Here is a 27,991-nt window from a genome sequence, read left to right on the forward strand (position 1 = left end):
ATCAACACAGTTCATCGCACAAATATTTGCCCCAGGTTGAATCGAACCCACGACCAGTGACATGGAAGGCAGGGTCACTACCAACCAAGCCAACCGGCCAGTCAAACATAGTACAGAGTACTTTAACATACATCTAATTAGTTTTCTTTTTAACCATTGATTTACTCATAAATATCGTATATAACTTTCTTATTAAATACGCAACAATTAAAATAAGTACTAGGATAACAGAAAGTAGGTCGAGGTAGCATTTCTGGTACCAGGGCACCATAAGCGCGGGAGAGCGTAGATGCGGTGCGCCTTGTGACCGGACTACATGCTCCACCCAGTGGACTAATTCTGTTCCCGGAGAGACCGGACGGTCGTGGAATATTAAGGAAAATTCCTTTGCTCGTTCACGGTACCTGTACAATGATATGGGAATGTTAGATTTAGGTACTTAGAGAAGTAAGAAGGCGCAGCAATATAAACTAAAAACATTAATCATAATAATTTTAATCAAGGCGAGAGAAAATAGGCTCTATCAAGACAGGCATGCCCACAAATCGACTACATGTCTTCATCAGGGCCTTTAGACAAACGTACATAAGTGCTGATTTACACAGAGTCATTAGACAAGCCGAATTTCGGCGCCGCGACTGACTTTAACTGTTTACATAGACTTCAAGCCTCTGTACTGACTTCAAATCTGTTTACACAGGGTTTTTTTTCGGGTCAGCACTGATTTGCCTCGAATTTGTAGTCAGTTACTGACCCTGTGTAAATCAGCACACGCCATGGAATAGAAACTGCTAACGCTAATTATTGACATAAGTTCATGACATTTTGGTAATGGTTCGGTCACACTACCAACGACGAAGACGACCACGACCAAAATTCCAATCTTGCCGAAATTTGTTCAAAATCAATATTTAAATCTCTCGTCATTCTAGTACTCGGAAATAAAAAATTTCGAGGTCAATTAATAAAAAAATAGGGTTTTTTTGCGATTTTCGCTGAGACGATAAGTTTATCATACAATCACCTGAACCAAAATTGTAGATCATCTAATTATCTATAAAAAATGTTAAATACATTTTTTTCCAGGAGCCTCCGTTTCTATGAAAAACCTGTTTGTTTATTCATTGATCTCAAAAAAAATGTTTCCAAACACCAATACGACAGGAAATTCTTAAATGTCATTTTAATAATTATGTTTTGCACAATTTTATTTAATTGCGACTGGTTGAAAATTTTGTTCGTGGTCGTCATTGTCGTTGGTAGGGTGACCGAATCCTTAGGCAAAACATCGTACGCTTATGTCAATTTCTATCGATAGCGTATTCTATTCCTTGGCGTTTTGACATTTGTCTCGGCCTGCTGCTAACTGTGTAATACTTAAAAATTATAAAGGCTATTAATTACAAATATAATAATTTTACTAAGGGCCGATTTTTCAATCCTTGGTTAAAATTTATCCGTCCAATAAAGTATTACACGAACATTTTAAAATGTCACCTGCAAACTATCAAATACGGACAATTAGAATACATTTTTGAAATGGTAGTTTCATACGTTATTCGATGAATTGATTACCAACGATTGAAAAATCAGTTCTAAACAATAAACATGCTAAATCAGTGGATAAAAATATTGTATAATTATTACGAAAAACAAACACTATTTAGATGTAGTATATAAGGTAATGTAAACAAAAAATACGTACTTCGGATTCTCAATCATATCTTTGACAGTTTCGAATAATTTTTCCAACGGTTCCTGTCCCAGTATGAATCTTTTTCCAAAGCCTTTCTTCTGTGCTCTGTTGATATTTGTAAATTGGTCACCAAACATTGGAAAGCCGATTATAGGCACCCCGAATTTAAGGGTTTCAAAGAAGGATAGAAGACCTCCATGCGTCATAAATAGGACGGTGTTGGGATGAGCTGTAAAATAGTGAAATATTAATATGTTATGTGTTCGGAGGCCAAGACTCACTTTGGGTCCCTGCGCCACTCTAGTCTTAATATATATAAATCTCGTGTCACAATGTTTGTCCTCAATGGACTCCTAAACCACTTAACCGATTATAATAAAATTCGCACACCATGTGCAGTTTGATCCAACTTGAGAGATAGGATAGTTTAAATCTCAAATCGTTTTAGAGAAAGCGGGCGAAGCCGCGGGCGGTAAGCTAGTAAGTAAGTAAGTAAGTAATATGTCATGTAGTTTGTTTAACAGTGTGGAATAGAAATAGCATGAGGCAAGGGCATTATGAAAAAAAAAAGTATGTTATGCGAATTATTGCCTAGTTATATTTTGAGCTTTTTTTGAAATCTTTTAATATTATAATCGTGCGTACAATTTGAACAATTTCTTGAATTTAATAATTTAATCTCATTTTAAATACTGTTTTATCCAGACTTTGCTTTGCTTATCTATCAGAGTAAATATTTTGGCAACGGACAATCATTCCGTATCTATCTTCTTTTTTAATAATTTATGAAAATCCTGATCAATATGAAATCACTACATAGTATAAAACAAAGTCGCTTTCTTTGTCCCTATGTCCCTTTGTATGCTTAAATCTTTAAAACTACGTAACGGATTTTGATGCGGTTTTTTTAATAGATAGAGCGATTCAAGAGGAAGGTTTTAGTATATAACTTATTAGGTTTTAGACAAAGCGGGCGAAGCCGCGGGCGGTAAGCTGGTAATACTATAAAAAACAAATAAACATTTTCACATTATCCATCTCCTATTTTATTGACCAAGCGTGCGAAGCCGCGGGTAACAGCTAGTGTTAAATATAATTTCTTACCTAATATACTAGGTTGTGGTGCCCATTGAACAACATGAACATTTGGTGGTAGGTTTGATATTGGTGTCTCATATTTCCAAATAACAGTTTGTTTCAAACTACCGAAAAAGGTAATTATCTCATTTCTTGTTTTGTTTGGCATTGTGGTACCTTTTAACATAGTTCCGAGGCTAAAGTAAATCACTCCTTCATGAGTTTCATCCATGATTTTTTGCAGATCCTGTAAAATATAAGGAGATATATAATGTTAGATGTTTTTCGTCTTTTATTTTAGGATTAAAATAAGGTTCTTTGATAGAAGTTTTTTTTAATAAAAGAATATAAATTATATAAGCGTGTATACTGATAATTTAATTCATTCAGTACTCTTTGCTAAAATTAAAGCAAGTATATCGTAATATGGTTAAAAGAAAACAAGATTGGATAACAAATAAAAATTTTTTTAGCCAATGCTATTTTAATTTCTTGCGGAATTTTCGAAAGAAACTTAAATATTAAAATTAAGTAATATTACTAGACACATAAAAACCATAATTCTTAGATCCACAATTGATTTAAAAATAAATTATTAATAATTGAACTTACTGCAGGTAAAGGGTCAATTTTATCCTTTATATGATATCCTCCAATCATCTTATAAGCTTGTGGTAATCTATGAGCATCTCCACTAGATATATGCGAGTTTCCTAACATAAGAGAAGCGTTGTACTTGACTTCATCGTATGAGGGTAGTTTTAACCCTCTAGATTCAACAGCTGATTTGTATGAGTTTATGAATATTTCATTGTCTATATCTTGGCCTTGCCTGAAATACAAAATTTATCTAATATATAAAAATCAATGCCACTTTTCGTTGTAATTCCATAACTCGAGAACGGCTGAACCGATTTCGATAATTCTTTTTTTATTATATTCCTTGAAGTACGAGGATGGTTCTTATGTAGAGAAAACGTTAATATGTACCACGGGCGAAGCCGGGGCGGACCGCTAGTTAATCTATATTTAATATTATAAATTCGAAAGTAACTCTGTCTGTCTGTCTGTTACTCAATCACGCCTTAACTACTGAACCAATTTGCATGTTTGGTATAGAGATATTTTGATACCCGAGACCTTTCTCGGCTACTTAGGCTACTTTTATCCCGGGACATAGGATAGGTTTTTAATCCCACGGGAACGGGAACTATGCGGGTTTTCTTTGACTGCGCGGGCGAAGCCGCGGGTGGAAAGCTAGTTAAACTATAAGATTGATTGTTCATGTTATAAAATGCTGGTATCTTTGTTTGCGAGGAAATTTTACAACCCGTAATTATAGCAAGTTTAAAAGTAGTAAAAGTAATTTTACTCTGCATTTACATCAAACGAACAAAGAGCTGGAGCTAGAGCAAGAGCATTCTTTCGTGATCTTTTAGTGTAAAAGAAAACTCGTATTCAGTATCGTTCAGTACTAGAACATTGCATAGAATCTTTTCGAACGCACTAAGAACAACGAAAGAATGCTCTACGCCTGTTTACACAAAAATAATTTGACATAGTGGGATTGGAATGAACATTCGCTCGTTTGATGTAAATGCACTGTTATAGAGTTTTGAGCTAAGTCGTAGCAAAAATAAAGGAATCGAATCTATATAATATAAATTTAAGGAATTTAATTATTTATCATTAAATTGAAATAATTTAAAGGCACTTTTATTTACGGCCAATAGATTAACATACCATTGATAATACTTAATTTTCATCACCGACCACACATGCTGCAAACGGCTGTAGAGATCCAGGGAATATCCTCTACCCCAAATGTAGATAGTGTATGCAATATTGAGGGGCTCGTCTATCAGCTCTAATATACCAGAATGTGGTTCTGTAGATGTGGACCAAATTAGCGGACAGTTGAATACTGAAGACAAACTGGAAGTTGAAGTGGAAATATTACAATATCATTTTAACAAGGAATTAAATCACCTTCGGAAAGTATCAAAGTCGGATTTTAGTTTTTACTCTTCGAAGGCGGTTTTAAGTGAGGTTAAAAAAAAACAAAATTAGTCGGACTCGACTTGACGTTTTAACCTTTACTTTAATTATTTCAGTAAAACTACAACACAGACATGTTAAAAGGTGATAAAATAAATAAATATTTCGGGACTATTTTCACACACGGCACGATCTAATCCCATACTAAGCTTTCGCTTGTGTTATGGAAACCAGATGGCTGATAAACATACAAATATAATTAGAAAAAAATTATTACTTATATAGATAATTAACACCCAGACACAGAGCAAACATCTATGTTCATCACACAAATATTTGCCCCGGGTGGGAATCGAACCCATGACAAGATAAAATACTTAACCGATTTAAATGAGATACAAGTATAACAGCTAATATTTAAAATATGATGTGTGTATTTTCATCATTATTTAAAAAAAAGAGCACTCCTACGCATATGATAGTCTTTATAGTTTTTAATAGGGTTCCGCCCGTGGCTTCGACGGCATGGTCAAAGCTGATTCCTACAGGATTGAGCTGTTTTGTATTACTCTCTAGCTCTCTATTTTCAGCCACACAATCATACTGTAAAATCTCTTTCTTTCAAACTGAAGGAAAGTCATATTATATACTACCATATTATGTATTAAGTAAGCAAGTAATGATTCACATACCCTGCCCCAAGTTCCGTGAACAGCCACTCAACAATAACAGCATCATACTGTTCTTCAGGGTCATGCATGAATGTCTGCATCTGCTCACTTTGCAGCGTCGCCCGTAAGAGCTCCTGCATTATTGGGAAGAGCAGCTGTATTTCTTGCAAGTCTAATTCCTTGGACATAAACTTCTGCACGTCGAATATGCTACCTGAAACATTTTATATTGAATACTAGGTTTTCGCCCGCGGCTTCGCCCGCTTTGTCTAAAACCTAATAAATTATATACTAAGACCTTCCTCTTGAATCACTCTATCTATTAAAAAAACCGCGTCAAAATCCGTTGCTTAGTTTTAAAGATATACAAAGGGACATAGGGACAGAGAAAGCGACTTTGTTTTGTACTATGTAGTGATAGTGATTATGATAATCCGAAATGAAATCGACATCTCATATGATCGAAAGTTCGAAGACATGTGACATCTGCCAACCCGCACTTGGCCAGCATGGTGGATTATGGTCTGTACCCTCATAGGAGGCCCGTTTCCCAGCAGTGGGACCATATCTATTATATCGGCTAATGATGATTATGATAATTACTTTATTCATTTCGAATACAGAGATTCACGCAATATTGTAATGAAAAGAAAATATACATACAGTCTTGCAATAAACTAACGTTTGGTAGAGAGATAGAGGTCTTTTTTTATTGGAAGTATAAACTCTCTTGCAACTTTCTTGAAAAATGAAAAGCATTTTTATCTAAACTAGCTGCTTCGCGCGGCTTCACCCCCGTGGCTCCACTCCTGTTGGTCGTAGCGTGATGATATGTATCCTATATCCTCGATAAATGAGCTAAACGTTTAGTACATAAGTTATCCGTAAGTTTGAGTTTAATATCTTAATAGTATTTGAAGAAAATAAACTCAAAATCAAACTCAAACATTTATTTATTCAATTAGACTTCTTCTAGAAGCACTTTTGAAACGTCATTAGGTACATATTTTTAACATTTACCACCGATTCGGAAAGCAGTATCTACGGAGAAGAACCGGCAAGAAACTTCATAGTTGCTCTTTTTAATCATGTCACAATTTAATTTACAAAATACATAATATGTAACATCATAATATATTATAGTAATATGCCAAAGATAACTAGGACAACTAATAATAGATACATACCAGGTAATAAATCGGCATTATGTGATACATCTATCTGCCTTAATAGGGCTGGTGGGTTTTTCATTAGAAGAGGCGTTATATAAGTCACCTGAAAAACATTGAAATAGTTAGTGGCAGTAATAAAACTGAATAACATATCTTAACTAATATTATAATCCTGGAGAGTTTGTTTGTTTGAACGCGCTTATCTCAGGAACTACAGGTTCGATTATAAAAATTAGAAAATGGAAATGAAAAAACTCTATATCGTCACGCTAAGACCAACAGGAGCGGAGCACTGCGCGTAAAACCGTGGGGCACAGTTATGTACTAAAAATGTGTAATATGTATAATAAACTCAAATATTTATTCATTCAACTAGAATTCCTTTAGCGCTTTAGAATCGTCAAAAACGGGTCAAAATACATTATTTAATCTTTACTAATATTATAAAGCTGAAGAGTTTGTTTGTTTGAACGCGCTAATCTCGGGAACTACTGGTCCGATTTGAAAAATTATTTCGGTGTTAGATAGCCCATTTATCGAGGAAGGTTATAGGCTATATATTATCACGCTACGACCAAAAAGGGTGGAGCCACGGGGGTGAAACCGCGCGGAGCAGCTAGTATTTAATAAAGTATTTTTTGTTAGGCTATGTATAATGGCTATGCAATGCATACCTATTCAAAAGCGACATGAGATTTTCTACTTAATGTTAATTGTTATGGTTTTTGATTTTAAGCACAAAACAAGGATTTGAGATTGTAAAGTTTGAGTTAGTGTCCAAATTTTTCAGAAATATTGCATGAAGAATTCTTCATTTAAGTTAATCGAGGATAGTATAAAGTATAGTACTTTGACTCCAACGAATAACTATAGGTTGCGAATTAATTTAATCAAAGGTTACAAACACAGTTAAAACTTATCATATAAGTAACTAGCTTTCCGCCCGCGTCTTCGCCCGCGCAGTCAAAGAAAAACCCGCATAGTTCCCGTTCCCGTGGGATTTCCGGGATTGCGTCATTTTCCCGGGATAAAAAGTAGCCCATGTCCGTTCTCGGGTATCAAAATATCTCCATACAAAATTTCATGAAAATTGGTTCAGTAGTTTAGGCGTGATTGAGTAACAGACAGACAGACAGAGTTACTTTCGCATTTTTAATATTAGTATGGATATATAATTATAATCATGACGTTGTTAATAACAACAAGTGATTTATTAGCAGAACATAATAATAAATGACTTAGATAAGATAATAGTGTTATACATTAATTATAATTACAATAATAAATCTAGACGTGTAAAAACCGTGGCCGGTATCATTGTCATATTAAATTGCTCTTATTATAATGCTGATAATATGCTAATATTATAAAGCTGAAGAGTTTGTTTGTTTGAACGCGGTAATCTCAGAAACTACTGGTCCGATTTGAAAAATTTCTTTCGGTATTAGATATCCCATTTACCGAGGAAGGCTATATGTATATCATCACGTTAAGACCAAACAGGAGCGGAGCAATGCTGGTAAAACCGCGCGGCACAACCAGTTTGAACCATATCTTAGAATCAAACTATGCATTAATTTTATAACAACATGTTTATCATATACTAGCTTTCCGCGCACGGTTTTGACGGCTTAATCCAAAAAATAACAAATCAAAAAATAACAATAAAACATTGCTAGAGAACTAGGTAGTTACGCATCCACCCCAACCCTCTGTATTAGGTTGAGCAATAGCCTTCCGCTGGCCTCAGCAAGACCACCGGAAAGTTCTTGCAATTTAACATAAGCATTCCACATAATGGAAAACATTTGTTTCGCAATAAGGTATCGCTTGTATCATTGCATGTAATTCTGGCATTAACATTTGTGACTCCAAATCGTCCACTTGTTATAGTTAAGTAATTAAATAAGTTTAATTTTAATTTTATTTTATTTCTTTTTAAAAAAGTCAAATCGCTCCCGCAAAGTTTAACTGGCGCAGCCGGTAGGATAGCCACATAAGGTCTGCATGTCTAGAGGTCTTCAAAATTAGCCCTAGAACATTGCTATAAAGGCCGTGCTATCCTAAAAGAACCGAAAAATAAATTTGTTAAACGACCACGACGAGGACATGGGATCGACGATCGGTTGGTGAGTAAAACTTTTTGCCATCCTTTCTGATATATTCCTATATCCTTTTCACGAGAGTGTAATTTTGACTTTTAATTATTTTTTTTAACTGTTATTTTGGGATTGAACGTCTCTCATTATAACGGATCTGGTTTTAATATGAAATTCTATTAAATCAGTAATTAGTTATAACTCATACAATAAGAAATATCGTATTTAATTCTAAGAATTGTCTTGCATAAAACTCTGCACAGACTAATTAGCTATAGAGTGTAACTTAAATAAAAGTTTTACATAAGAAAAGTAAATGAATTTTTGCATAAAGAAATATTAATATTAATTGATTTAAATGATCTCAAAATTGATCGTAATTCAATTAATAATTTTTATATTTTATATGTGATTTTATACTACTTCAAGTTTTAATTTTTATAGTAATTGGTAACATATAATTTTTTTTTATTGTGCTATATTTTAAGAATTTTTATTATATTGTGTTTTTAATTGATTTCTGTGTGTGTGATTTTAATAGTTCGAAATTATTGTAATTGGTTAAAGACTTCAGAACTTTAATTACTCTGTACTTATTTAACATGGAACGCGAAATCCAAAGCGTAAACGTAATAACAATTCCGAGTGATATGCTAAAGCTTATTCCTCTTTTTGGTGGAGACAAAAGAATTTTGAATTTATTCTTTCGAAAATGTGAATATATAATTAATAAATTTAGAGGGCATGAAGAACAGAATATTTACGTTTTACATGCCATAACTAGTAGATTAATAGGCGATGCCGCCGCGTTATTATCCGAGCGCGAAGATATTAATACTTGGCCCGCTTTAAAGGAATTACTAGAACAGCATTTTGGTGATCCGCGTAGTGAGGATTGCATAAAAATATCTCTCGAGTCCTGTAAAATTAAATCCGGCGAAAGTTACCTTGAATTTTGTAATAGGATACAGAATATTCGATCATTATTAATATCGAAGGTAAATTTATCGGTAGATATGGAAATTAAACGCGCGAAAATTGCGATTTATAATCATACAGCCCTGAACGTTTTCTTATATAATTTGCCCGAAAGCATGGTGCGTATAGTAAGACTGAAATCACCTAGTACATTAGAACAGGCTTTAGAAATCGTTTTAGAAGAAGTTAATTTTCACGAGCAATACCAATCGCGCAATCGTATCCACAATAATACAACGCTGCCGAGGCAAACGCCTAACGTTACGGTGCCCCAATTTTTACAAAATAATCCTCAACAAAGATTTAATTTTGGGATACCAAATGTACCTCAAAATGCACAGCAGGCAAAATTTGGTTTTAAATTTACACCTCAACAACCATTTAATAATAACCCACAGTTCGGGTATAGGCCTTCATTCAATCAAAATCCACAATTTGGTTATAGGCCAACATTTAATCAAAACCCACAATTTGTTTATAGGCCTCCTCAAACTTTTGGTATAACGCCACAGAATTTTGGTCAAAGACCTCCTCAAAATAACCACTTTGAGACTACTGACGTTTCCATGAGGACAGCACCCCCTCGACCACAAAATATAACTCAGCCAGGTTTTAGAGTGAACGAAACCGACTTACATAATGACAATTATTACTATAACTACAATCCTTACGACTATACGAATTACTATAGCTATAATCCTTACGACTATACGAATTACTATGGCTGTAATCCTTACGATACGAATTGCGAATACGATGAGAATGAGATTTATACACCCACTGACGATACTCAAGACATTAATGTGCTTCCGTCTGATAAAAAAAATTTTCAAACGAAAGCCTCTACCAAGAAAAAATCGTAGAATCAAATTGCGATCCAAATCTGAAATTGCCACATATTTATATTTCTGAAATTAATTCCAAATTTGTGATTGATAATGGGAAGCAAAATTTAAACGCGGACGCTTTATCTAAAATTAGGGTTAACGCTACGCATTCCGATAACGAAAGCGAATCTATGGTTGTTAATATAGGCGATAGAGACAATAGGCCAAGAACGCGTAACGACTCTAGTACAATTACTATATCAGAACGCGATTCTAGTGAAACGATATCTATTCCCGACTCTGAAACTCTATCGGCGATGAGTTCTCCTAGAACATGTGACTACCCAGTCAGGTCACCATCTGTAACGTCGAAATCGGATACAGTTCATTCAGCTAATATTGTAGAATCGTCCGGTATACCTATATTACATGAAGCAATAGACACAAAACCAAATCAAATTTTAGTATATACGTGGTTTAAGAACGAAATGCAAGTTCACGACCTTTCACGTGAAAAGCAAAAGGTTTTAGAAGTTTTCTTGCCTACTAATAATCCGGATCTAGTAAAACAATTTTTAAAAGAGTATATTAAACCGAAAGTTAAGTATTTCATTTATTTCGAAGATGATGAACATCGCAAACAGTTTACTAGCATTGTCATAGAATTATTTAGAAAGGATACAGTATTGTTATTTGAATGTACAGAGCGTGTAGTTTTTATAGAAGATGAGAAGGAACAAAAGGCTATTATTATAAAACACCATCAAGGCAAAACGTGTCACCGCGGTATTAAGGAGACTCTAGCAAGTATACGTAGAAATTATTTTTGGCACAATATGCAGGAAACTATTTCAGCCCTTATTAATGCTTGTGAAACTTGTTCTAAAATGAAGTATGATCGTAATCCCTTTAAACCTATTTTACAATTAACTCAAACACAAGACGCGCCGTTCCAAGAAATATTTATTGATATTTTTCAGATAGAAGGAAATTATTACTTAACTATTATCGACGCATTTAGTAAGTTAGGTCAAGCCATTCCAATAGACAATAGATCAACGGCAGAAGTAGTGCGTGCACTCATGAAGTATTTTTCGTTTTACGGCACTCCTAGAAAGATTAGTTCAGATCCCGGTAGTGAATTTAATAATGAGCTAATGAAAGAATTTTTGAATTTACATAAAATTGAGCTTCATATCGGCTCACCTAATAATCCTAATTCAATGGGATTAATTGAGCGTTTACATTCGACCATTAGTGAAATTTATAGATGTGCGAAATACGAAGAGAAATGCACGGATGCAGCATCAGTAATGATGTATTCAATTATTGCCTATAATAGTTCAATTCATTCAGTTACGGGCTTAACCCCTTTTGAAGTCGTATTTGGTCACACGGATTCAGGTAGCTTATTTAACGCTGATTTCGAGCAGCATTATATACAGCAATTGGTTAAGGACCATGCAAAACGTTTAAAGGTTCTATATAAACATTTAGCAGAGAAAATGATCGAAACTAAGCAAAAGGTAAAGGATAGGAGAGGTGGTGAAGATCCAATCAGTCTCCCATCAGGAAAAATTATATTTGCAAAAGACGTTAATAAGCGAAAAAGCAAGGATAAGCCGCGATTCCATAAAGCTAAGGTTATAGGACAAGGTTCAAGGAACGTTGTACCGATAGAGATTGGTAAAAGGAAGACTAAGGTCCCTATTATAAATGTAAAACGCCCTCCGCAGGTGGTGTTGGCTGATAGTGATGAGGTCCGCGCTGGCCCTTCAACTACAACCTCTTCAACATAACCCGGGAATTTATCCTGTGAAAGAAGGGCAAGCATATCTTCAAACAGACTATTGGACTATAATTAAGGTTTTAAATTTAGATAAGATTAATGATGACTTAAATTTTATTATTAGCAAATACAGTGAATTCGATAGTTTAATTAATAAGAATATTTCATACTTACACGATTTTCAAGTGGCAAAATATCACGCTGAATATATTCGTGATATAACGATTCAGAAATACGAACAGTTAGTCCCACAGAAACGTGTCAAGAGAGGAATCCTCAATCCTCTAGGTTCCTTAATTAAAATTATAACCGGAAATTTAGACTATAGTGACGCAATGAGATACGATAAACTTACAGCTAAACTTGAAAACGATCAAACTATCGTTAGAAATAAAATTACTTTAATATCTAAAATGCTCGATAGTTTTATTAATACTACTGAAGTCTTAAATCAAAATTCTAAAATATTAGATAAGCGTTTAAAAATTGTAGAATCTATGATTAAGGAATTAGCATCTAAGGATAATCATTGGGTTTATACTACTTATGTTGTAAGCCTTTTAAATTTATTTGTAAGTAACTTTCGTACTATTTTTATAAAATTAGGAGAAATAGAGACTGCTCTAGCATTTAGTAAAGTATCCATACTACATCAAAGTATTATTAATTCTACTGAGTTGTTGCAACATTTAATTCTTATATCTCAAACTGAAAATTTAGTGTTTAAAGCGAGTGAGGCAAACTTAGTAAAACTAGAAGAAACTATTAATGTTAAATCGTATATTAAACAAAACCAGATTACGTTCATAATGGAGGTTCCAATTACAGATAATTATACTTATAACTATTACAAATTATACTCTATACCTATGTACCGTGCATCCGATAGTAAAACCCTTTCCATTTTTCCTAAATATCCTTACCTGTTGGCAAAGGGGATGAAATACTTACCGATCGTAAAACCGTGCCGATCGCTCGCTGCTGGAGAACAATTTCTATGCGATGAACGAAATCAAACGCCTTATCCTGAAACTACTTGCATAGAACAACTGCTTAAATTTGAAGGAAACCCAATGCACTGCGAACAACAGCTAATCAATATAGAGAATGTGAGAATGCAAGAATCACATCTATAAGTTGGATACTTTTCTCAAAATACAGAAATACTCTGACTCAAATTTGCAATGGTGATGTCAGCAAATATCCTGTCGTGGGCACATACATAATGACCATCGACGAACCATGTAGCATCGAGATCCAGAATATAACGATTCGCCCTCACCAAGTAATCACTGAGAATGATCCGGTAGAACCAACAAAAATTATAGTTTTGCCGCAATTACCTGTGAATAGAACTCCAACATTATCCAGTACACGTGTACTCAATATGCGAGGAATCAACTTGGACGAAGTTAAATATATGTCAACGATATTAAAGCAATCAGTGTTCAGTGATAGTGAAATGGTTAACAGTGAAAGAAATTTTAGATTCAGTGCTACTTTAGGCTATACGTCTCTATTTTTAATCTTTGTACTTGTAATTCTATTTTTACTTTACTTACTTCGTTATAAGGTATTAAATGTAATGTGTCTGCGAAATCATCGGATAGTTATTAAAAATGAACAAACCGATAATTTCGCACTTAAGGAGGGAGGAGTTACGCATCCACCCCAACCCTCTGTATTAGGTTGAGCAATAGCCTTCCGCTGGCCTCAGCAAGACCACCGGAAAGTTCTTGCAATTTAACATAAGCATTCCACATAATGGAAAACATTTGTTTCGCAATAAGGTATCGCTTGTATCATTGCATGTAATTCTGGCATTAACATTTGTGACTCCAAATCGTCCACTTGTTATAGTTAAGTAATTAAATAAGTTTAATTTTAATTTTATTTTATTTCTTTTTAAAAAAGTCAAATCGCTCCCGCAAAGTTTAACTAGGTACGCTGTCCATTATATTGATAACTATGAAAATTGGTGCAGTAGTATACCACGAACAGACAGACAGTCGCGGCGTATATTAATAATATTATGTACTTAGTTATAATGCAATAATAATGTAATGTATAATGTAAATGTACTTATATTTATTTATACCTACTTGGAATCCTGGATATTAATAATTATTTTGTTTATGTACATAATAACAGGTTTGTTGAATAATATTCTAGTATAAGTTCCTGTTCACTGTTTTATTCGTTCCGTACCGTCTGTCTGTCTGTCTCCATGGATCTCATAAACCGTGATAGCTAGAAAGATGAAATTATCACAAATGATGTTATTTCCTTTGCCGCTATAAAAACAAATGCTTAGATATAAAAATAAAAATAAAATATTAAAGTTTTTTATGTTTTTGACTGGAGCACTTACTCAATAGCAAAAATAAATAATTACCTAGTTCTTAAAGTGATTTATTTATTTATTTATAAATACTTTATTGCACTTAAAGATAACAAAACAAGAAATAAAAACACTTAAATATTACACTACTACACTAAGTACAATTGGCGGTCTTATCGCTTAGAGCGATTTCTTCCAGACAACCTTTGGTACAATAGAGGAATAAATACCAAAATGCATAAATGGGTAGTGCAATAATAACTATGATATTAGGATACACATACATATTATTTATATTGTGACATAAACTGAATTAGTAAAAGGGAATAGAGATTCGAAGAAAGATACCATACTAAAATAATACATAGTAATTAATAATACATATATAATATAAATAAATTTTATATACGGCTAACACTGAGAAAGTGAGATTTAACCATACATTTAAAACTATTGATTGTTATAATATTGTTTTTAACCGACTTCAAAAAAAGGAGGAGGTTATCAATTCGGCCGGTATGTTTTTTTTATGTATGTACACCGATTACTCCGAGGTTTCTGAACCGATTTACGTGATTCTTTTTTTGTTCGATGCGGGATGGTGTCGAATTGGTCCCATAAAAATTTTATTCGGATAAGCCCAGTAGTTTTTATTTTGTGAGCATTTTTGTCTGTATTTGTAAATGTTGCAAGTGCAAGTTTGAAGTCGGTTGTTTTTAACGCAGTTATCACTAGTTGTTCATAATATCTAGCGTAGAATAGTTTGTAATAATACTAATGCATACTAAAATTATCTGTAAAATTTCCACCTTTTTTACGTAATTCTCGAAGTAATACTTCTTAGTTATTAGGGTAATTAAACTTTGTTCTCGAGGTTAAATATGCAATATACGCTAAATATACACTTATTTTGAACTGTAATTAATTATTAGCACTAATGTACTTACTTATTACTTGAATAAGTATAAGTTATTAAGTGCCCTTACGCACTAGCGGTTAACCGCGGGGGCGGCTAACCGCGCGGTTAGCCGCTTTCCCATTTTAATATGCAACCGCTTTTATGATTAGTGCGTACAATCATAAGCGGTTGCATAATAAAATGGGAAAGCGGCTAACCGCGCGGTTAGCCGCCCCCGCGGTTAACCGCTAGTGCGTAAGGGCACTAACTCGAACATTCATTTTAAATAATAATATCATATTTTGTATAACTAGCTGTTCTGAGCCTGTGTTATTTAGATGTTATAACCTAGATCTTTATAATATAAAAATGATTCCCAAAATGTGTTGGTAAGCGCATAACTTGAGTACGGCTGAACCGATTTCGTTAATTCTTTTTTTATTATATTCCTTGAAGTACGAGGATGGTTCTTATGTAGAGAAAACGTAAATATGTACCACGGGCGAAGCCGGGGCGGACTGCTAGTAGGTATAAAAAATTATAACTAAAGTATCATCAAATTCAAAGTAGTTTTTTTGTGAAAGAGTACATATCCAAAATTAGTATTTAATACATTCATTCGCCTTTTCGCATTTATAATATTAGTTGGATACTTTTGCAATTTTGGTCGCACCTAAAACTGCGCTCGCTCTCTGCTCCCATCCTACTAATATTATAAATGCGAAAGTTTGTGAGGATGTATGTGTGTTGTATGTATGTGATGTATGTATGTTTGTTACTCTTTCACGCAAATACTACAGAACCGATTACAATGAAATTTAGCACACATATAGAGGGTAACTTGGATTAACACATAGTAGGTTTTATCCCGGAAATCCCAAGGAAACGGGAACTGAAAATGAAAATGAAAAATTACTTATTTATTTTCAGCAAAACAGGTAACAAAACCAATTTAACAATACATAAAGGCAGTTGCTGTTTCTTATTTATACATTTATAGTTATGACGGTATTTCCTTGAAACGCGGGCGAATCCGCGGGCGGGAAGCTATTATGAACATATTCTAAAAGTCACTAAAAGTATAATCACAGTATAATATAGACGAAGTTACATGTGTTATGCATTTAAAATCAACAAATGTTTTATCCATAATAAATATTTGTATTGATGGATAATTTATACCCCGTAGACATCTTGTGGATAATCGTTAGCATACAAACGACTTAAGTCTTATCTTTATGTGAATAAATAAAACTGTTCAAAGACAAAGAAAGTCAAATACATCCTACGCTATATTTGAATATTCCTCATATTATTAGATTTTTTGTCTGTTTGTGTATATACAGATGTATGTCCGGGCTAAACTCAAAAGTACTGCATGGATTGTCTTCAAATTTTGCGCAGAGCTTTACAGAATAGAGGGCAGGCGTTCCCGTTGCCGACAATAGTGAGAGTGTTCTATCAAGCTTGTAAGGCCGTGCAACACATGCACGTCCAAGTGCCGCCGATAGCTCACCGTGATCTCAAATTAGAAAATTTTCTTATAGCTAACAAAGGTAGTATGACATTTTTTGTACACGCTAAATAGGAATAGTTTATAGTTTCAACACCCTAAAACAAAAAGGAAAGGAGCAATGCGGGTAAAACCGTGGGACACAACTAGTACATAATAAATTTAAGGACTTTGTGAATTAATCATATAGGAGGTAGCAACGTTGACAAGAGAGAATTTTAGTATAGTTGGTTCTTTGATATACTGTTCCTCTTGTGCTATTTTGGTTAGAGTCCGGGCTGTCTAGCTGGCCCTTAGATCATTAAGGCTGGGATCATAAACGCAGTAGTTGCGCTTATTAGTGCGCATCTTATCTGCACAGGAAAATATCCTTAATTTAAAGTCATTTTTTAACGCGTAATTTTTATTTTGATAGATAACCGATTAAAAATATATATCACCGTGCAAAATTTTATTAGTTTCTTAAAATTTTATTAGAGTAGCAAACATACATCTATTCATTCTTTAGTTTAGTGTAAGAATTATTATAAGGATAGGATTAAAAGATAATAAGACTCCATATTATGGCTATACTAGCATAAAGTATGTTGTCACCCATAAAAGTGCTGCTACTTATCATGTAAGTGTGTAAAATGTAAATTTTATGTCATTTTTTGCTACAAATTACCTTTTATTTCAATTAATTACATTGATAAGGAATATGTTTTACGTTTGTTCTATTTAAAATAAATAGTTACATGGTATCAAATTGTTTGTAACGGTGCATTTACATCAAACGAACATATAGAGCTAGAGCAAGAGCTTTATTTCGCTAGCGCGCAAGAGCAACTTTTGTCTCCGCAACTACATATTTTGTCTCTCCCATCAACTCTATAGGAAGTTCTTCTTTCTTACTAGCCCATAGAGTTGATGGGAGAGACAAAATAGTTGCGGAGACAAAAGTTGCTCTTGCGCGCTAGATCTTACTGTAAACGAAAACTCGTATTCAGTGCTGTCCACTTTGGTTGTCCAGTACCTACCTGATAGGACATTGCATAGCATCTTTTCAAACGCACTAAGAACAACGGAAGAATACTCTACGCCTGTTTACAGTAAAATAATTTGACATAGTGGGGAAGAATGGGCATTCGCTCGTTTGATGTAAGTGCTCCGTAAAACCATGGACCAATATATTGGACCAGGGTAAAACTATCTTTCATATAACTAGTCACTAGTCACTAGGTAGTATAAAACAAAGTCGCTTTCTCTGTCCTATGTTCTTTGTATGCTTAAATCTTTAAAACTACGCAACGGATTCTGATGCGGTTTTTTTAAATAGAGTGATTCAAGAGGAAGGTTTTAGTGTATAATTTATTTGGTTTTAGACAAAGCGGGTGATGCCGCGGGCGGTAAGCTAGTGACTAATAAAATGAAAAACCTGTTTGTTGAGAAAGATCTGTCTGCGATTGCATCTTTTAATTGTTTTAATGATGACTTCTTATGTTTTTATAATAATATAAATTAAATGTGTTAATTTAATTTAACTCTATATCTACTCGACAGATTTTAAACATTTGTGTTTTAATCATCTTCTAATCTTTACTGAATCACTTGTTTTCGGCCTCTATTATATTTTTTTCCCGGGTTTACTCGAGCGATGATACGAGAGTTTAATTGAAATAAAATAAAAGTAAAGAATTGCAATTTCTTCCAGAATATTCGAATCATTGACATTTTATTAAAGTCGGTGACCTTAATATTGTAGCTGCTTTTACGATAGCAAAATAACAACAATCCACGAATATATTTTAATTTAAAGCATGAAGTGTGACGAATGAAGTTAATATCTCATAAATAATTTTATTTCTAAAATAAAAACCTTTATTATTACTAGCGGCTTCGCCCGTGGTACCTACATATAATGAAAAATAGATGTTGGCCGATTCTCACACTTACTCGATACCTATGCACAGAAAATTTCATGAGAATCGGTCCAGCCGTTTCGGAGGAGTATGGCAACGAAAACTGTGACACGAGAATTTTATATATTAGTTAATATTATATTATTCTTATTAATTTACGAAGGCCGTATTGACTCTAAATCACTGTGTGGAAACTGTATCTATACTAATATTATAAAGCTGAAGAGTTTGTTTGTTTGTTTGAACGCGCTAATCGCGGGAACTACTGGTCCGATTTGAAAAATTCTTTCGGTGTTAGATAGCTCATTTATCGAGGTAGGCTATAGGCTATATATCATCACGCTACGACTAATAGGAGTGGAGCCACGGGGGTGAAACCGCGCGGAGCAGCTAGTTATTAGATATCAGATAACACCAATTCGAATGTTACGCGGCTGTTTACTTTCCGAGCTATTGAGGTGAACTATTTTTAGATGTGATTTTGCCAAAGAGATGATTCATTTATTTCATTTAATAATTTGGATAAAAAATTCTTCGTGGGATTCTAGAGTACGCCACAAGAGGAATCTATACTAATATTATGTGTCTTTCTAAAACACACAGCGTTGGATGAAGAAAGCAGTCTATGAATCCTATATATCTCTATGCAAATTGGGTCACCTTACCAAATATCGATGGATCTTTCACCTCACTAGCAAGAGCGCGTCCCTAGTATGGCATCTGTCATCATCGCCTTTGAAGCGCTGTCATCTTCCAAGCTCCATAGCGTTTATGAATTCGTGCGCAATAACATCGCGCAGAATATAATTCTCGAATTCGAATATATATAATTATAATTCTCGAATATTAAGTGTGATAAAACACACACGCGTTAAATTTTAGTGTTTTTCTAGTGAAAAACGGAATTAGTTCCAATATGAAACACAAAAGACCACGTTGTCGGAAGGAAATTCGAAAACCGGTGCTTTGGTATGTATAATAGTGGCGGGAACTCTTTTTCGTCCTCGGAGGACGAGAGAAGTAATGGTTCGTCACTGCCCAAGAGACCGGGAGACGAGAAATTCCGTAAGTACAATCAAACTTGTCAGAACATGTCCGGACTCGTGCATAGATTTTCATCCAGCACGTGGCATACATTTCACAGTATTTGACACAAATACATCAATATTTGGATGTAGGTAATTAATAAAACACAATGCATGCCTATAATGAGATCACTACATTATCATCGGGTTTCTTTATCATACACAGGCACATTGGTTACTGTGTCAAGTATTGCTTTTAACCAGACTTGTGAAATAGCGTTAGGCTACCTAGGTAGAAGGTACTTAGGTATAAGGAATCCACCGTGATCCCCTCTGGCTAACGAGCCCCAGCACTCAGCAGGTAGTGAGGCATCTCAATCACTTAGACCATTCAATTGTAACTACCTCAACAAAAGTGAGTACCTACTACTTAGTGCCCACTGACTACATAAATAATTCAAGACAATTAAGATGTACTTAGATTTTAGATAGTTAGTTACAAAACCTGTCTATCACAATATTCTAAAGAGAAGAAATTGTTAATTAACTATTTTAATATTATTTCAATATTGATACATGTCACATATAGATTTTACATTACTTATTATAGGATATGATATAGAGTGTATAATATGAGCAACAGTCTCACACAATATTCAGTAGGTGCTACTTATTACTGCAAGTTGAGATTACCTAATTTATCTTACGGTAAATAATTCTTAACATAAGGAGCTTATTTTCATAGCCAATTGATACCAGAATAAGCTTTGATTCTATGGGTACTTATTTGAATAGTAGTGAAAAATCATAAGAAATAGACATTGCAGATTATAAGAGGTAGATATGTTTATATACATTATCATCATCAAGGACCCATATTTACTGTATCCCCGAACAGTTGAATGAGATCATTCTTAGTTATAATGTTACCGATGATAATGTTGTTTATCTAGTTCCTTTCTTACTTAAGTGAAAGAGCTTGCCTTAAAATTAACACTCAGGTGTGATAACAATTCTATAATATCAACAGTAAAGTAAGCAAAATCTTTGTATTTTTTATTTGTATCTTCTACAAAAATATGTACTGAAAATATGTACAAGGCGTCCTTAGCCATGATTAGCTTAGTATGGTTATGCTGAAAGAACTGTGTCCAGAAAGACCCAGAAAAATATATGCCATACTTACATTCAGATATGCTTCTGGCAATAAGAGCTGATGGCTCCGCCAGGTTGATATTCAACCTGAGACACCTAAACACCTAGGTATTAACCAGGTAATTTTAATACATATCACAGATTATAACGGTAATTAAATTTTTACAAAGCCAGGATTGTCTTGTAAAATTAGACATCATTGGTAACAGTAATGAGATTCTCACAAGGCCAGGATTGGCTTGTACAATCAGGCATCATTGGCCTATTTTCTGCCTGCATATGGCAGCCATTTCAAATGGTCGCGGAGACCCTACAGGCTGGAGGTGCCCTCCTTCTGTTTTATTTAAGCTATTAAGTTTTGGTCTATTGAGACCATTGCAAAATTAACTTCACAGATCTTGTAGACTGTGAGGATTTTGGAAAAGCTTAATTGGCACTACAGCCACATAAAGTGCCTTCTGATTTAGTTGGACAATTATCTTTTGGGTCTACCATGACTAAGCCAATTTAACTTCACAGGTCGCGGAGACCATGGAGGTTTTGGTAAAGCCTGATTGGCAGGACTATTCCAATTCAACTTCATAGGTCGCGGAGACCATGGGAGTTTTGGTAAAGCCTGATTGACAAGACTATTCCAATTCAACTTCACAGGTCGCGGAGACCATGGAGATATTGGTAGAGCTTGATTGGAGTGCTAATCCAATGCCAAATCACAAAAAGGGCCACAGCCCTCTGATTTAGTTAAACTATCAGGATTATTCTAATAATTTAACTTCACAGGTCTCGGAGACCATGGAGATTTTAGTAAAGCCACAGAATGAGCTACAGCCTTCTAGTTAGACAATTATCTTTTCGTCTACAAGGATTGTTCCAATTAACTCTACAGGTCCCGGAGACCATAGAGATTTTGGGAAGGCAGGTTTGGCACATCAATTACAAAGTGTACATTGTAAGCCTGGATACTTATGCCTCATGTGTGATACTATAGAAATGTCTGTGTTATTGCCAGTCCCAAAAGCCTCAAAGATAGAGCATACTGTGGTAGTCATTAAAAGGACCATGTCTTGCACTAAATAAGAGTTGCAGACAGTTCTAGACATCTAACACTGAGAGGACTGTACAGTTGTCGCCTCCAGGTATTTCTCTAGAGTTTCGCGCACAGCAGACCAAGAGAGAAAGGCTTTCCCTCTACATGCTATACAAGACTTAAGAGTTGTGGAAAAGAAACATAAACAGAAATGTAATAGTCTTTGTAAAAGAACAAGTTTCTTACTTCCTAACTACAGATACCGCGGATGCGGGCTGAGTAGGACATCTGAACAGTACTTACCTGTCAGAGAAATGAAGAGGGAAGCAGGGGACTTGGCATTAGAACTTCTGACTTATATGTCGTGTACCAGATATGCAATAAAAGTGCTTCTGAGTAAATTGCAAGGGGCGCACATCCTGTAGCCCAAGCTATCAATCAGACTTTGGTCGCCCACATACAAAGGTTGCTGACTCTCTTAGCTCTTACAACTGAGTAACTGTACCTAGCTGAAAAGTTGAGAATAACTCTTGGCACGCTTCCAGGACGCCTAAGTGGCCTTTGATTTAGATTGCCTCTCAAGAAATCAACCTGTACCGGAGTGGCTTCTCCTACCTTGTACAACAGGAAATATAATATTTCGGAAGCTCCTGATATGGACCATTTCGCTATCCAAAGGAATGCTTTAGTGCCAAGGCATATTTGCCAAAGCCTGCTCCGAATTTTGCGACATCTGCAGTCGTTGATGGAGCTGACGCCTAGACTGAATATTCCCTTTCAAGGGTAATCCTCCAAGTGCACTAGCGCACCTCGCACCCCGGGACCGGGGCAGATACATAGCACCCAAGGGTGGCTTATGGTTGATATAATAAATAATAATAATATACGGGCATTTCTCCGCAACTCAATGTCAAGCGCCTAAAGATGGCTTATGGTTATTGACTATTATGGTTATATCTGGTTATTGACCCGGAAGTCATGAGCACTCAGACCATTGGTGAAGGGCCTTACGGCCTTATGGCCCCCCAACTGCTCAGTCAGAAAAGGGGGGGGGGGGGAGGGGAGAAAACAGCCCATTGTAAAGCAAAGGGAAAGAGCAGTTAAGTAGTGGTGCCCCTCCACAGTGCCAACATATGACCCTCCAAGCAGGAGGTGACTTTCATAATGCAATGCTAAAAAAAAAAAAAAAAAAAAGAATGCATGTAATCTAGTACACAGGGATTTTATTTAATTGGCTTAAGTCTATCATAAGCAAGCTGACCCTGTTCATGACATGAACATGACTTCTGAAAACCTCAAAATACAGTTTTTTATCACAGCAAGATAAGATTATAACCTGACCTGAATTTGGATACTAAATGGATACAACAACACATTATCCATCAGGTGGTCGGTTGTGAGGAAACTCAGACACATAGATATGCCCAGTGACCCATGTGGAAAGGTTGGTTCAAGTAACAAAGGACTGATTTTCAATCTTAAAAGTAGATAATTGATTCTTATCTATAAAGGGGCGGACCCTTTAACCTTGCAACACAAACCTTTATCTCTGGCTAGTTAAGGTCCCTCCAGATCTTAAAAACAGTAAACGTAGCAGCCCTGTCCAGCAGTGGCTTCAAGAATGTGGTAAGGGCACCAACCCGTGGAGGCAGTGGAAGGACCATACAGTCAATTATAAAAGTTTTACTGTCAATCAGTCAATTTAGCCAGTGCCAGTGAGTCTGGTTTACTTTAAGGTAACCTGAAACTGTTTAATTTATTATTTAATTCAGTGTAATTAATTTAAGATCATAGTAATGATCAATGTGTAACAAACATGCTTATTGCTTAAGGTACAGTTGTGTTAACATTGCTTATTATAGTTATTTTATATACAGATGTTATTTACTGTAGTATTTAGCCTTAGAGGCTCCATTGTTTATCCTTGGTGACATTGATCTTCCTTTGAGTTATAATTTTTAAAATTTTATTTTTATGTTATTATTTGAACTTTGATTTGTATCAAAGATATAGAGAAATAATTAAGCAGTTCTTAGGTTCTAAGACTTAGTTCATTAGTATTGGCTTATTGAGAAGATTATCTGAGGAGAATAAGTTAAAATTTAGAGGATACCTATATGGTTAGTTCTTACAATATGAAAGAAAAACAATTTTTGTTGTTATTACATAACCCCCTTGTATTGTTTTTAGAATTTAAAATATAACTTTATTTTACAATACAAAAGGGTTCATTTAACATTCTGTAAGGAATGAAATTTAAGTTGTTAATACAGCACTTAGGTATTACAATATTAACAAGATAATTTATTTTCAACATAGCGTTTGTATGTCTTTCTTCACCAGCAGATATCAAACACATCTTCATCCAACGCTGTGTGTTTTAGAAAGACACATAATATTGATGTTTTGCATTAAAACAAAACATGTATTATGTGTCGAATAAAACACACAGCGTTGCAGTTTACTGCTTGCTGATGAAGATGCTATGGAGCTTGGAAGATGACAGCGCTTCAAAGGCGATGATGACAGATGCCATACTAGGGACGCGCTCTTGCTAGTGAGGTGAAAGATCCATCGATATTTGGTAAGGTGACCCAATTTGCATAGAGATATATAGGATTCATAGACTGCTTTCTTCATCCAACGCTGTGTGTTTTATTCGACACATAATACATGTTTTGTTTTAATGCAAAACATCAATATTATAAAGTTGCAGTCTGTTTCTTTGCTTGAACGCGTTAATCTCAGAAACTACGGGTTTGATTTTGAAATTCTTCCAGTATTAGATAGTCCATTTATCGAGGAAGGCTAAAACAACATAGCATCACACTAACACTTGGGCGGAGCAATGCGGGTAAATCGCGGGACACAGCTAGTGTTGTTTATAGCATGCATATTGCATATGTGGGGCGGGTCTCTAGTACTCAATAAGCTAAAAACATAATTTGTACATTTAGTGTAGTAATGTAGGTATGATCAAACAGTACAAGCAGGTACTTAACTTACTTATAATTGCATAATAATAGTCAACGAAATAATATATTATAGTCTGTATAAGTAGTGTGCATAGAAGTGTATACAATTACATGACATTTGATGAGTGGTAAAACCTTGGTAAAACTGTGTTATGACGATCCAAAAGTGCTTCTAGAATAAGTCTCGAATAAATGAATGTTTGAATTTTAACAGTCGTTTTTTTTAAGCTATTGTATAGCTTCTATCGCGGGCCTTGAGCGCGGGGAACGAATCGAGAAATTCCGTAACGAAAAAACCTCACGCTCCCCACTCCGACGGGCGGAGGTGTGGCTTGAAGGCATGCTATGCAATAGCTTTACCGCGGCAGTCCCCGAGTGCCACACTTCTTTTTTTTAGTTTTGCCAGTATTTTTAATGCGGCTTTGTATATATAATAACACATTACAGCATAAATTTATAATATCGCTACAAAAAAGTTAAAAGAATTAAAACTAATTTATATATTTTTTATAGTAAGCAACTAGACGCTCATTGATCAGGGATTTCCATAAAAATGATCAGAGACTAGATGAGCGTGCAAAAAATTTAAAAAAATATTCGCAACTACTTCTCCAAATGGCCAAGGAAAACAAGGAAATTAGGTAATACGTTAGACTATAGCATTGATAAAAAGAATTGAAGTAAACTCTACTTTATATCGAAAACAAAATCTATACTAATTTATATGTATATAATAATTTCTATAGCGTGATGATATAATTAATTATAATGTTGTCATTGTTGATGAACGAAAAAAGTTAATAATTCTTAGAAAATTACGAAAATTTCAAAATTAAAGTAAGAGGGGAGAGAAATATCTACCACGGGCGAAGCCGGGGTGGACCGCTAGTTTTCGATAAAATTAATTTCCGACGCCTCGACGCATAAAAGTGAATGTTCAATTGTAAAAAAAAAACTGATAATAATTATTGTAAGTAATTACCGTCGGTTTTTATGTCACGTATTGTTTTTCTTTTCATTAATTTTTTTTTATTAATTTCGTGAAAGGTTAATTAATGTACGCTCTTTCGGAATTCAATTTATACGCACACAAAAACAATATCTTATACAAGCTGTGCCTCGCGGTTTTACCCGCGTTGCTCCGCTCCTGTTGGTCAGCGTGATGATAATATAGCCTATAACCTTCCTCGATAACATTATTTTAATTTTAAGTGATGCCAGATATTAAATGTACCTACGTCCAAGTTTTCAATGTAGATTCATAATTACCAATTTGCTTTTTTAAATATTTTTTATCGGATCAGATAAAAAATCAAACAGAGAAAAAGTTATTATGATTATTTATTTATAGTGTATTTATATTATGAATGGAATAAAATTTGTTTTGATTATACAGGTTGTCCCACCGTTGGTATACTAAGCTCAAAGGAGGATATAGTTTTGCATACGCTGAATACGTAAAAAATACTTATAAAATTCCAGACGCCCTTTTTTTAAAGTGAAACTTTTATTACATCGTCTCAAACTTTTTGGTCTGTGTAGCGCATGTCGCGTGTATCGCGGCTGCCGAGTAGGTATACCTACTCGGCACGCGACATGCGCTACACAAAGCAGTGTTCGGAACCGTTCGAACAGTTTCACTTTTACCGTGGTTTCATAAAACCACACAACATTTTTTTCAAATACCTAGATGAATTCTTAAAACTGTACAGGTGTACACCCCTGACAAGCAACCCGCCCAACTTTGCCACCCGCACTTGAGCTATCGTTGAAGATTATGCTTTCATGGACAAAATGCTCACATTAGCGACGGGATATATTATGCTGCTGCGCGAAGCTAGAGAAGAAAACATGGATTTTAAGGAAAAATTTAGCACAATTTTTTTGACGTAATTTTGTTGTTTAAGTATTTTATACGTGATCAGTGTATGCAAATCTACAAGTCCCTTCGCGCTTAGTATACCGATAGTGGGACACCCTGTATTTTGTAATAATACACGACACGACCAACTAATTATTTTATATTACCAAATAGGTAGATAAGATATGTAGGTACTTTGATTATACCTATAGGAACGCATAGGTAAAAGTATTTTTTTTCTCTTTAAGTATTACTAATTGCAGGAGTCGAGAACGGTTGGACCGATTTTAATATATTTTACAATAGTCCTAGGATGATGAAATTTTATTCAAAAACATAATAATAAGAAAGCATTTTTATTTTTCTAACACATTTTAGATCATTGAATTGAGCTATTTTAATAAAATGTTGACATTAAGAAATAATAGGTATTTCTTCTAATTAGTATTTTAAATTATTATTATTTTTTTTTGTTTTTATATAAATTAACATTGTCTCAAGGATATCGTTACAAAACAGAATTCATAATATTATCAGCTAGACATATTATGACTTATAAACTTTTAAATTTAATTAAAATTAAAATAATGTTACACGAATAAATTGCAAGAGTCAATGAAATGAAAATTAATTTATTTCTACTCTACATAATATTATAATAAGATGGTCCCATACACCTGAGAAATCATCCTTAGAAAAGTATTTACTTAATTCTACTTAATATAAATCTGATATAAATTAATTTTACTTTAAAACTGTGTTAAAAATAATTAAAAAATACATACATTATGGCCAGCGTCTGTCAAATGACGCACGTACGCCTCTCCCAAAATCGAATGACTTTTCCCCGGAATAGGGAAAAATAATAAAAAATTATAACCATCACTGACACCAAGAAAAGTGAATAAAACTAGAAACAGCATATTAACACTACTACACAGGACAGAAAGAAACAACTTACTGAAGAGATTTCCTTATCAAGAAGGTA

General features: G+C 34.5%; 1 protein-coding gene and 1 long non-coding RNA gene across 6 annotated transcripts; one reads left to right on the forward strand and one right to left on the reverse strand.

Annotated features, from left to right (window-relative positions):
• Positions 1-8: 8 nt before the first annotated feature.
• LOC123700716 (UDP-glucosyltransferase 2-like) lies at positions 9-27,970 on the reverse strand. The gene is made up of 8 exons (XM_045648029.1): positions 27,789-27,970; positions 6,630-6,717; positions 5,464-5,656; positions 4,517-4,708; positions 3,386-3,605; positions 2,801-3,020; positions 1,706-1,925; positions 9-404 (listed from the first exon to the last, which is right to left on the reverse strand). Exons 1-8 carry the CDS (start codon positions 27,924-27,926, stop codon positions 134-136), a joined length of 1,542 nt encoding a protein of 513 aa, XP_045503985.1. The 5' UTR covers positions 27,927-27,970; the 3' UTR covers positions 9-133.
• LOC123700718 lies at positions 19,544-24,876 on the forward strand. Of its 5 annotated transcripts, none has more exons than XR_006752642.1 (2): positions 19,544-20,025; positions 24,511-24,876. It is a non-coding gene; the product is annotated as an uncharacterized LOC123700718 (long non-coding RNA). The 5 variants fall into 5 exon arrangements; XR_006752643.1 differs by having other exon boundaries at positions 24,514-24,876; XR_006752646.1 differs by having other exon boundaries at positions 19,544-19,929.
• Positions 27,971-27,991: the final 21 nt, after the last annotated feature.

This window comes from Colias croceus, chromosome 20 (assembly GCF_905220415.1).
Source record: "Colias croceus chromosome 20, ilColCroc2.1".
Taxonomy (NCBI): Eukaryota; Metazoa; Arthropoda; class Insecta; order Lepidoptera; family Pieridae; genus Colias; species Colias croceus.